At 38.5% G+C, this 12835-nt stretch overlaps 2 protein-coding genes across 2 annotated transcripts in view; both read left to right on the top strand.

The window, feature by feature from the left end:
- Positions 1 to 2756, top strand: part of LOC130415844 (fibrocystin-L-like) — a 33002-nt gene extending 30246 nt beyond the window's left edge. Inside the window, exons 72-77 of the mRNA XM_056741815.1 lie at positions 415 to 550; positions 818 to 1210; positions 1297 to 1451; positions 1576 to 1722; positions 1871 to 2024; positions 2147 to 2756. Coding sequence (XP_056597793.1) covers positions 415 to 550; positions 818 to 1210; positions 1297 to 1451; positions 1576 to 1722; positions 1871 to 2024; positions 2147 to 2406 — 1245 coding nt within the window. The 3' untranslated portion in view covers positions 2407 to 2756. The remainder of the gene's footprint in view (positions 1 to 414; positions 551 to 817; positions 1211 to 1296; positions 1452 to 1575; positions 1723 to 1870; positions 2025 to 2146) is intronic.
- Positions 2757 to 5657: 2901 nt separating this feature from the next.
- The window catches only part of LOC130416060 (fibrocystin-L-like), a 33918-nt gene continuing 26740 nt past the window's right edge, over positions 5658 to 12835 (top strand). The window contains 19 exon segments of the mRNA XM_056742154.1: positions 5658 to 5776; positions 5944 to 6021; positions 6506 to 6650; positions 7478 to 7586; positions 7728 to 7785; positions 7881 to 7974; positions 8080 to 8133; positions 8250 to 8323; positions 8413 to 8455; positions 8544 to 8614; positions 8739 to 8849; positions 10439 to 10528; positions 10846 to 11111; positions 11268 to 11359; positions 11503 to 11662; positions 11806 to 11941; positions 12073 to 12216; positions 12420 to 12574; positions 12660 to 12767. Of these exon segments, the coding sequence (XP_056598132.1) occupies positions 5716 to 5776; positions 5944 to 6021; positions 6506 to 6650; positions 7478 to 7586; positions 7728 to 7785; positions 7881 to 7974; positions 8080 to 8133; positions 8250 to 8323; positions 8413 to 8455; positions 8544 to 8614; positions 8739 to 8849; positions 10439 to 10528; positions 10846 to 11111; positions 11268 to 11359; positions 11503 to 11662; positions 11806 to 11941; positions 12073 to 12216; positions 12420 to 12574; positions 12660 to 12767 (2049 nt within the window). The 5' untranslated portion in view covers positions 5658 to 5715.

The following is a 12835-nucleotide window of genomic DNA, read 5'->3' on the forward strand; positions in this document are numbered from 1 at the left end:
GGAGAAATGCCATAATACTGTGGCACGTAGCTCTCTGTTAAAACACTTATTGCGCAAAATACAAACACATTGTCCATAGTGTAGTGTCACGTGTGCGTCCCTCCACAAGCTGTCAGTCTTATATTTATTTTCCGCCTCTAGATGTTGCTGCAATACTCTTTACTTTCTAATAACATATCACATTAAAGCTTTCAAAGATAAACTTTCTATAGGGATTTATGCAGATTAACGATAGTTATTGTTGTCGTTATTATGACCGATTTATCGAAAAAACGATGAATCGGTCGACCTCTAGTTTCATCTTTGTAGTCATTCAAACATTAAAAGACACATTTTTACATAATATATGTGTTTAGATGATTTATATATTATCCAGTACTGTTGCACTCAACACTAAACTTTTGTTCTCTACAGGCTGTTAGGGCGGCTGTATTTTACTCAAGCCCTCAGCGGTTAGACGTCTATGTAAACAACAAACTTGTTGCTCCAACTAACGCTCAGTGGAAGGCAGGCAGCACTCAATACATACCACTTGAGCCCACATATCCAGGTAGAGTACAGTAGAGTCATGTAGAATAATACAGCTCCCCTACAGGCCTGGAAGACCAACAGGATTTATAATTTAATCATTAAAAGTAATGATATGCTAATAATAATGCTAATGCATACATTTCTTTAAAATATGTTGTAAATAATAATACTATATGAAGGATACTCACTAATGAGTTTTTGGACCAAAAAAGAAGAAGAAAGTACTGCAATGACAACAACAGTGGAGTTTCTCACTGTAGTGCTTTTTCCTCTCTGTTCTCTTTAGGTCAATATCTTCCAAGTTTTAACTCTGATGATCACGGCTCAAACTTCTTTGATCCAGACTACAAAATGTTGTACATACTTCTTCGTGGCTCAGAGCCGGTCCAGATCCGCACCTCGCCGCTTCTTGTCGTGGCCTTTAACCTCCCGGCCATGACTGAAGAACAGTTCTTCGGAGCTAATCTGATCAGAAATCTGGCTGCATTCCTCAAAGTACCACAGAACATGATTCGAATCACCAAGGTCATCCGTGCGGGCGGCAGTGCACGAAGACGGCGCTCAACTGGACTGACGGTGGAGATTGAGATCAGTCTGCCACCTGCCCAGACATCCAGCACCAACAGTACTAACAACATTAACAGCACCGACAGCACGACCAATACCACCGGCACCACTGGTAGGGCCAGACGATATAAATAAAGCAGTCTTTTGAATTGTAAGAGAAATTCACCATGACTGTAATATCATTTTGAACATTTGCAGAAGACGAGCAGCAGTTTTTGATTCTGAAGAACGTCGCTGATGATCTGGGTCGTGCTGCCGTCTCAGGGAATCTGAGTCAGTCCATCGGCTTCAACGTGTCGTCACTGGAGATGATCCCTCCTCCGCCCTCTTCCAGTGACCCATCCTGGAGTCAAGTAAGATCTTAGTCAGCTCATGTTATCACTAAAGTTGCATTACATTTTTTATACATACCAGGCAGTATTGGGTAGTAAGTGACAAAATGAAAAGTAACGACAAAATTATTAAAATCTCTTTCAGGTGGCTACTCAGGAAGTGACTCGTGCAGACCAGCAGATGGAGTCGGTCAGAACGGTGTCTTCTTTGGTAATGGTGGTCCAGCCGTTAGCTGCGTTGTATCCTGGACCCCTTAGCGTGCAGCCCAGCATCATGGCTTTGGATTCAGAGGTGAAACAGGACTTTTGCTTAACATAACGTCACACTTCAGGAATAATATGAGGGAGGGTACAATTTCAAGAAGAATGGAGTATTTGAGCTAAACTGTGTTTTTATAAATGTTTTTTGTGTGTCTGTGCTTCCGTGTGTGTGTTTTTAGGGTGCCTGTGTGTCTGTGGGTGTGACGAGTCTAACAATCTCAGCTGTGCTCAAAGATGCCAATGGGAATCCAGTACAGGGACTTTCTGGAAACACCACCATCCTGTTCAGTGGCTGCTGGGCAAATTACACCGACCTCGCCATCATAACCAGTGGTGAGTCATCTCATTTCTACACACTGGTTGGAAGACACATAAAACTATGCATTATGTTGCAGTTCCTAAAAAGAGTTTTTGGTTTATCTTTTAGTTCCTCACTGTCTTTATCTTTTCTACAGGTGGAAACTTCACATTAGCATTTACTCTGAATGAATGGAATGCTCAGTCTAGATCGTTTACTGTCAGAGCTGTTACAACTACCACAGAACGTCCAGTTTCAACTCCCACAGAACGTCCATCTACGACACCCGGCACGGTGATTGTCCCTACGGATGACGACTGTTCAAGCCTCTTTGACTCTAGTCCATCCATCTCATCACCATCTGTGTGTCTGCTCGTGCTGTTAACTGCTCTATTCCTCCTATTTGGAGAAACCTAGTGACAATTTAGACCAATCTAAAATGTACCTTCTCTGTTCTCTCTTAAAATCAATAGTAATAATTACTTATTTTAATCAGTTGTTTTCATAATTATGATATCATGATTTCAAAGCTATACCTCTTTTGACAAAAGTTGATTTAAAAAGTTGATTTAATATGTTTATAACTTGAATATTGAATATGCTTTCCTCTGAGTTAAATATTTGTTTGCATGTTTAACCAAGTTCTGCCCCCACAAACTGGCCTGAACCCTGCCACACAAAGCCAGGCAATCTGGAGCTTTGACCCAGTGCGCGTCTTCCACCCCCAAGCGAACATCACACAAATAAAAAAAAAACATTAAATCCTGCGTTTTGTCTGTTTTTATTAGAATGCTTATTTGTCACTCAAAAAAGCTATCGTCTTGCAAGTAGGTAAACTAACCCATTGCATATTAATATATTGGCCTATTTTAGATATTAAAATGTTTTACTTTTAACTGTGCATTTTAATCATCATAAATTAGTTAAGAGGTAGCCTAAAATTTCATTAAAGCTTTGTGCACAAAAGCACCCGTTAACCTTGTTATTTCAATCATTTCAATAATCATATAATAAGCCTAGAAAAGAAAATACTTTATTAAAGTAATGAAAATAAGAATTGCATTGGAATCTATTTTTACATTGTCTTACTGAACGAAAAAATGCAATCTATCTTTTTATTTGTCTATTATTTATTTTTAATTATTAGTTATCAAAAAGGTTAAAGGGTTCATAAAACTTGGGTACACGAGCTGAGACTTGACGTGAGATTTCATCATAGCAACTGCTCACGTCAATCTTGATAAATGCCAAGTTTTTCTTGGTAACGACCATACGCCCAGTTTTTGGTTGTAAACTCGTTTTTTATAAATGAGGCCCATTATGTATTTAAGCTTTACTGTTGAAGCATTACTGTGGACAGCAGATCACTTTGTTTCTATACTTTTAAAGTAAAAAAACATGGTTAATTCTTATTAGGGTGATTTTATCATCAGTTAAACTTAAATTCATGTTCTGAATAAATTATCATATTTCAACACAGTTTCACAGAAAGGCAGATGGACTAACAGTTGGTTTTGCAACAAGCTCAGAGACTAATATGAGCTCTTTAACTTTAATGTTTAAATCATTTCTTATGCCTTAAGCTGCACAGAAAAGGAATTAAAGTTACCATCAATTCTTACTCCCTTATTGTTGTCCAACTTGTATTAGTGTCCATTTTCTGGCTAGAAGTTTTAAGTTAATTCAGTTCCCACATATATCACACAGAAAAACTCATTTTCTAGAACTGCATCTTTAGGATTAAATAAAAAACCCACGTCATCTGTTTGGCGAGGAATCGATGACGTGTGTATCAGACGTGCTTAGTGACGACCTGCGTATCAGGTGTCATGTAAGGTGACTTACCTAGCTCAGACGTAGTTAGTAAACGTGTATTTTTAATACATTTTTAACACACGCCATCGTAACGCCGTCGAAAAACGCTGCCAAAAAGTTCAATTATCACACCCCATACCAGAGTTCTCATTCGAAGAATAATATTATCCCTTTACAGCTTTCCTGTAGCTCAGTGGTTAGAGCATGGTTCTAGCAACGCTGAGATCATGGGTTCAATCCCAGGGATTGCACACACACAGAATGTATGGTATAATGCAATTAATGTAAGTTGCTTTGGAAAAAAGCATCTGCCAAATCCATAAATGTAAATTCTGATTTGTAAATGCACACGACATAACTTAGAAAGCTTAAAGTGTGCAATCAGTTTATTCAAAAGAAAGAGGCTGGCTGATACATGCTGGCTGAGTCACCGGCTGAGTCACTGGCTGGAGTGCCGGCTGAGTCACCGGCAGGAGTGCCGGCTGGGGTGCTGGCGGGACAGGACAGGATGTCAACTGGACAGGACTGGGTGTCAGATGTACAAGGCAGGATGTTGGTGGCCGGGCAGTGCTCTCAGGCGGCAGGGCAGCGTTCTTCGACAGTTGGGCAGCAGACTTGGTCAACGGCTGGACCGCCGGCGGGCTCGCTGGTTGGGTACCGGCTGGACATGAGGGAGTGCCGACTGGACTGGACAGGATGCCGGCTGGACAGGGCTGGGCTACCGGCTGCGGAACCGGAATGGATGCCAGAGGCAGGGCAAGACTGGACACCGGCTGGGCTGGAGGCAGTGACCCCCAGCCCGGTTTCTTCCTCCTGGACCTGCCCACAGGACTTGTGGTCGGTAGTGGGGAAGCGATGGGAGGCCTGGTTAGATCCGTGCTGGAGGAGTCGGACAGGGAATCCCACAACTCCGTCCACACCTGCCACGGAAGCTAGCTAGTGGTGGAGAGGATGCAGGGGTTGAGGCGGAGGGTGTGGCGATACTCATATCCCGATCTGCAGGGCATGACCCTCTGCGGCCAGCGGAGATGTGTAGCTGGGTTTGGCTGAGACCTGGCTCCGGTCGGTTCATGGCATACCTCACTGTGCCCCCCAAGGCCAGCGGTCTCAGCATCCTTATCTCCGCATGCGAAAGAGGGTCCCTGAGACCGGCGTTGAACAGCACTGCCAGTTCCGCCTCCCCAAAGACCACCTCCTCTCCAGCCTCAGGGAACTTAGTCCATGACGTCTGTTTCTCCCTGGTGAAGACTGCAAAGGAGGTGTGCCTGGTGAGATCGTGAAGAGTCCATGGCTGAAAGCAGTACGTGTAGGCAGCAGTACATGAACAATACTTAAATTTATTTAACAAAACAAAACCCACGATGGGGAGTATACTTTTGGTAGGCTATTGTTGGTGTTTGGGTAAATTAAAAGATTACATGTCTGTAGAAGGACAGCAATGTTGCCGTTGAACACAAAGATTAAAAAAAAACGTCACCTTTTTCCACCCTGAGGGCAGAAAGGCTGCTATAAAAACCAGAAGTTTTGCTAGAATAATTAGTGTTAGAGTTACCTAAGAGATCCTAACAGGTAAGTGCATGGGTTTGAATTATGATTCATGTAAAATTTTAAAAACTGTGCATCTTTATTTTTTAAGCACTGTCTAACTTATTAGCATGAATTATTTGCTTTTAATAATCATAAAAAATAAATATTTTGAAGTGTCTTAATTAATATAAACACATAATATAATTTAAACGCATTCAAATTAAATGGCTAAACATATTTTTAGGCTTGTTGATATTTAAGCCAGTTTGACAATGACCATTTAAAGCAATTGAAAGTTAACATCATGTGTTTATTGTTGGTGCAGAGGTGATAACTGCAGGTTTATTGCTTTGAGAGGCGTGCGCTGTGAATCTGTCAGATAAGATGGGGCGCCTACAGCTGCGTTTGCCGATTGCTGTTTATATTTTACTGGGGAGCTTCGCAGGTACGCGCTTTCTAGATACTCTTTCTTTACAGTTTTGATTGCAGCCTGCATCTCACTAACTTCTCACACTTAATATATCTACCAAATAAGATGTATCATTCTGACAGTTTGAGTGCTTTCAGAAGGTTGTCATTCTACAAATCTGACATTTTGAAATGATTATACAGGAGCGCAGCGGGTCAGTAAGATAAAACCAAACATTGGCAGCATCAATGGTGGAACAAGACTGACCATAGAGGGGGAAGGTATAGTATTAATGTATATTAAACAGAACATGCACACAAAATGTGCTTTATTGTCATATTCAATTAATTATTCTGAAACACTTCAGTATATGGGGCAATTCTAACTATTAACTAGTGGTTATTAGCATGCCTATTATTGACATATTGGATGTTTATTAGTACTTGTAAAGCACGTATTCTGCATGAACATAATCTACATCCCTAATCCTACCAAATCCCTTGACCTAACAACTACATTAATAACTATTAATAAGCAACAAGTTAAGTGTTTATTGGGGAAAAGGTAGTGGTTAATGCTTTGAAAAGAGCGAGAATTGTCCCCTATAACGAAGTGTGAACAATTAGTTTTCTGAATCACTTTTGCAATCTTAAGGCTTAAGAATATCTTAAAATTGTTAACTAAATGACGGTAATCGGCTCAAAAGAATGATAAATGCTTAAATTATATTCTTGCTGTATAATAGCTTTGGTCAATTCTCCTCAGGTTTTTCTCAGGCCAATCAGTTCAGTTTAAACGCAGATGACCCAAATGTTGGTAACAGTGTGACACTGGTGTCTCAGACGAGATCTATTCCTTGTGATGTGGAAAGAGACTCTAGTCACTCCAAACAGATCATGTGCTATACAAGGCAAGGACTTACATATTTCATATGTTACATAGTTCAAACTTATATGGATTTCTGACATTACAATGTGTAGGAGAAATAAGATACATATTGGTAAAAGGGAATAGCTCCCCATGCTTTTATATGCTTATTATAAGACAGCTTTGTTGTTAAGGAGAATGAGGAGTTCATTTAAACCAGATATGGATGCCTGTTAAATTTCACCCGTTCTGTATATGTGACACCTAAATTTGGGTCAATTTTGTGGATGTAATTTCTAATCGAATCATGACAAACTATATATCATTGGAAAGGTTTAAGACTCTAGGATACAGATTTCTTTGGTGTTTTTTTTAATTGATAGTAATTGATTCTTTTTATAAAGAGTGTGCTTATATTTTTGTTATCCTGTTATCCTGTATGTAATTTTATTAAGAAATACATAAACTTTTTATATATTATTTTCAATAAATTGTGTTTTTTTAGCAATAATCAACTACAATTCTTTTTTCAAACGAGACCAACCGTAAATCTGTATTACAAAGAAATCATGAGTTACCGCTATTTAAGTTCCAACTTGCGTTTTCATTAGTAGGCTCAAAAAGGTCTCCGACAGTTAACAGGTAGGACAGCATTGGCTATATAATCCAAAAAATTAAGCAGCAATGAGGAATTACAACTCACAACCAAATTATCTGTCAAAATAATACTACACATTAGCACGTTAGTATTGCAAAGTAGAACAGTTACATCAAAGTCAGTATTTTGTCATTGATGCAATTGTCTAATGAATCTGGAAATTTGTGTTGTAAAATCCACATATTAATGTGAGTGCTTTGCGTATGTTTCAGAGCTCTCCCACAGGACAACTATGAGATACGAGTCAGCGTGGACAGTGTGCCAATTCCTTTAAGTCAGATTTGTAATGGCTGGAGATGGTGGTATCACTGTACAATGCATGTAAGTGGGTGTGATAGTTGAACTGTTTACCACAAAATGTACTAATTGTCTTAACCAAATATTATTTTAAATAAAATATTTTCATATACCTTGTATATATAAAAAATATCTTAGATTCAAATACATGCTGTGCTTTTACAGAGTAGCGAGTATTATTCCCCCAGCATTCAAAGCATTTGGCCACTGTCAGGTCTTCCAGGTAAGATTCTTCTCTAATCGTTTCAGTAATAACTAATTTATGGATCATCGTAGTTTAAAAGTGATTTTATGACTTTTTAAAATGTGAATGTTTAGGGACTGTGGTGACAATGCGAGGGAAAATTTACACTGATGTATATGGAAGCAATACAGACAGAAGTTCCAATGGTCGGAATACAAGATTTGTGAGGTCTGGAAATATCTAATAGACAATAAAAAAAGACAAAAAAGAAATGTGATATATTATGAAATATGTGTTTCATCCTAACTATCTCTTGATACATGGGTTAAACAGGGCATACATGGGTGGCATGTCTTGTGAATTACTGAAACCCAGTTCAGACGAAAAGTAAGTATATGTTTTACATTTATGCATTTGACAGACTTACAGTGCATTCAAGGTATGCATTTTTTCAGTATTTAAGTGTATATCTTACACTGCTTAAATTGCCTTTTAATTCCCAGGTATGGGCTAAAATTGGACAGTGGGGGTGGCGACTTGGGATCCATGAGTTGCAAAATGACAGGAACTTATGTTGGTGAGGAATTTTTATCATTCAAATGACTCTAATGTTTAAAACTGACTATTGAAAAAAAATACTGAATAAACTGTTGTTATCGTCTTTAGGTCATCATAACCTCAGTTACATTCTGGATGGTGAATATGGGAGGTCAGAGAAGTTTGATGTTACTTCACCTGAAGTTATTGCATCTCTTTAATGTTTTGAAAGTCTCAACAAAACACATTTTCTTTCCTAGGAGTCTTCCAGGCTTAGGACTTTTCAGTGTCTCCGCATTGAACAAAATCGCCATGTTCCAGACATATGCAGGTGCGGAAGAATTTAATCTTGGATCTTTAATCTTCTTAATTAATGCAAAATGTAATTCTGCTCAAAATGAGATATTTCTGAAAATCTTGGGCTATTGGTGAATAAATATGTGGTTCTCTTTCAGAGGTGACAGGAGTTTCTCCATCTGAGGGCAGTGTGTTGGGCGGAACTTTACTCACTATTACTGGACGCTACTTTGATGAGACCGACCGGCCAGCTGTGGTTTTAGTAGGAGGTAAACCTCATTTAAAAAACAATAAATAAAATAAAAAAATTAAAGTGTAAGAAAATAAAGACACTTTAAATGTCAGGAACATCAAGGAGAGAAAACCCAAATGCAGGCAGTGGTACAATCACTCAAATCTTTATTAACAAAACAAAAACCCACGATGGGGGAATCCAAAACTGAACAAAGATCTTGAATTAGACACGACTGGAAGTCCGGGATTCTGGACATGAGATAAGTATAACAACATTGCAAAATGAAACAGCAGAGGACAGCAAACACAGGGGCACAAAATAGGGGAACTAACAAGGGGTAGTTAAAAATAGACATGTGTGGGGAATCAAACACTGGCGTGGACGGGGTCACGAGACAGGAGAAGGCATGTTCATCATAAGCAAACAATGACCATGCGCTTCCAAACAAAAAACGTGGGACTGTCATGGCCCTGTCACAAGACTAGAAAAGCAAGGCAAGATGAGGCAGGATCATGACAGTGCTATCCCCTCATTGGGACAAGCGAGGCGGCTTCTGACTGGAACAAGTGAGGAAACTGGAACAGGCGTGGGCGCTGCTGACTGGAACAGGTGAGGCAGCTGGAACAGGCGAGGCTGCAACTGATTCGGCGACTGGAACTTCCTCCTCCTCTACCTCCTGGTCCGGGGCACTGGCCTTGTGGCAAGTTGAGGGTCCTATTGGGCTGTTTCATTATGTCAGGAACGTCAAGGAGAGAGAACCCAAATGCAGGCAGCGGTACAATAACTCCAACCTTTATTAACAAAACCAAACTAAGCTAAACTAAGCTAAACTAAACTAAACTAAACTAAACTAAACTAAACTAAACTAAACTAAACTAAACTAAACTAAACTAAACTAAACACTACTCTTGAATTAGACATGACTGGGAGTCCAAGAATCTGGACACGAGGTAAGTATAACAACATTACAAAATGAAACAGGACAGCAAACACAAAGGCATTAAATAGGGGACCTAACAAGGGGTAATTAACAATAGGCAGGTATGGGGAATCAATCACTGGCGTGGGCATGGGCGGGGTCAGGAGATGAGACGAGACGAGACATGAGAAGGTATGTTATCATAAAAAAAAACAATGACCATGCGCTTGCACACAAAACACCTTGGACTGTCATGACCCTGTGACAAGAGTATAAAAGCAAGACAAGGCGAGGCAGGATCATGACATTAAAATAAATACATTAAAATTAATAACAGAAACGAAGAACAGAAACATTTACGGTAATGAAATAGGCTGCTTTGTCAAATATACATCATGAAATATATAACACAGGCCATCAAGGTGAGATTTCCTTGATTTCACTCAACATGCTGGGATAACATGAATCAAGTTTTACACATCCTTCATGCCAGGTAAAGTGCACCATGAAGTCATAAAAAAACTAGAAATTCCCATTCATTTGTCATTTAAAACATATAATCTAAATTGTTATGCTGATATGTATAATTTTCAACAGATCCATTAAAAATAAACAACATATACTAACCAATCTATTTACTGAAAAAGATAACAGATATTTGGTATAACTAATTCTTCTGTTTTTGTTTGCTTTATTTTCATTAGGTCAAGAGTGTCTGATTCAGAATTTAACAGATGAAAAGATACTTTGTGTGAGTCCTGGTTATAAAAGGACCAACATGACATTGTTTCCAGGTGAGAAAACATCACATTCTCTAGAATTTATGTCAATTCACTTTTCATCACATCAATTTGTCAGCTTTCTAATGTCACATTATCTAGATCTTTTCTGTCACGAAGTTTACTGTTCTCCATGCCAGAGGCATTCATTTCACAACACCAAAACCATTGATTTTTTTTAATCTGCAATATAGAACATTGTCAACATTAAGCACCAGCGTATATATAATATTTTGCAAATATTACATGTTAAGGAACATAAAAGCAACTGTCCATGAAAAACTACAGCTTATGCTGAATTATTAATGATGGTTAAACTGTTGTGTTTACAGGTGGTAGAGGTTTAAAAATGGAGATGTGGAATAACAGTAATCCAGGGAATCTAGATGACGTTCTGACCTATAATTCCATCAGACCGGGTTATTCTGTACAGTGGCTGGATTCTCTGTCCTATGTGTGGCCCACTGCAATCGATTATTTTGTGGCTCGATTGAGTGGATTCTTTGTTCCGACGGAGACAGACAATTACTATTTCCTAATAAAAGCAGATGATCGGTGTACGCTGTATTTCAGCAAGACGGGTCTTCCCAAGGATAAAGTATGTGAATGATAAAATTTTTTATTTTATTTCATTATTTGATATATATTAAGCGTAAGTCATTGTGTACATTATAAGCCATTTCTCATCACAACTTTGATATATCTGTAAGAGGTTTGTTATCAAGTGAATTAAATTTAATGTACTTTTTTACAGGTCAAAATTGCAAATCAGCCTTATTATACAAACAGTTTCTTCTCGTTTGCCTCCCAAAAGTCAGAGGTCATGCGCTTGGAGAAGGGAAAACGGTAAGTGAACGTTTTTAAGAATTCAGATCACTGAGAATTCTATTGCGAATCTATTGCGAAATCATCTCCTTCTGTAATATAATATTGCACATAAGCTCATCCTGGATATAAAATATTATTCAGCCGCATATCATGTTCTGCAGGTATTACATTGAAGTTTTAGTTCAGGAGAACACCTTAGACGCTTCAATCGACGTGGCCTTTTTCAAAGAGATCAGCCCGTTCACAGCCCAGCAGACAACAGATGCCATTAATGAGAGACAGAGGATACGCACCAGCTATAATGTTTTACCTGAGAAACAGGTATGTGAGCATACAGAAAATAATGAAGGGAAAGTACAAAGATTTTTTTCAACATGCCAGAAGGAAGTAAATGGTGTTTAAAAATTCCTAACTGACGACACAGATAGGAACTATTGTATCAATCAAATTACCTGCTATTATAGGTGATTAGTTTCATGGGATGGACACCAGTAACCGCCGTCCAGGAGGTGCAGACTTTGAGAATCAGCAGTGACTGCTTTCTTCTGAGCATGTGTGAAAACACATATTACTCTCTTTCATATGGAGATCATACAACAGGTGCCTTTTTGCTTGATTTAAAAAAAAACAAGTGAATATAATTAGATGTTGCTAATATAATAAAAAAGTGAATTCACCAACCCCTACTTAAAGTCTTTTGTTTGTTGTGTTGTTTACATTGTATTTTGTAGGGCCGATTCCCGTCAGTGCATCAGCGATGGAGTTGCAGAACGCTTTGAATAATTTGTGGACAATAAAACCAGACACAGTCACAGTCACAAAGAAGGCACTGAGCACAGAATCATTTTACAATGTGACATTTAACTCGAAAAGAGGTGAACAAACCAGTGATCACAATAAAAAGAGAGTTAGTGATCTATTGAAATTCATAATTCTGATCATTCTTCTGAATGACTTCTCTGAGAGGACCTGCATCACAGCGAAAAACAAATTAGATTCATTCCAGCAGTAGTTTAATTTTATTTATTATAATTGACACAAATATTTAGAAAAAAAAATACTATTTTATTTATCCCAGGTGACTTTGAAGATCTTCAATACTGGACCATTGGTTCAGATGTAAACATCGCAGTTACTGAAGTAGTCAAAGGGAAGGCCAGTCTGGAGAATTTCACACTGCTGTGGGGCGGCGTCCCATCACCTCCTCTGATTTATAATGCATCTGAGGCTGAGGTTTTTATTTAGTTTGTATAAACCTATATTAAAATCATGTTTAACATGTTTATACTCTTCTGACATGTTGCTTTTATGACTAAAGGTGCTGGCTGCATTAAATGTGATGGGCTCCTCTAAATGTCCATCACAGATTCCAACAACTGAGAACTCCAATGTAATTTTTTTCAGAGATTATGAAGATGGTTCACCAGTAAGTACATCTTGCTTTTATAATTAACACAACAAATAAACGTAAGGAATCTGACATGCATTAAAATT

The sequence above is a fragment of the Triplophysa dalaica genome, chromosome 25, assembly GCF_015846415.1.
Source record: "Triplophysa dalaica isolate WHDGS20190420 chromosome 25, ASM1584641v1, whole genome shotgun sequence".
NCBI lineage: Eukaryota > Metazoa > Chordata > Actinopteri > Cypriniformes > Nemacheilidae > Triplophysa > Triplophysa dalaica.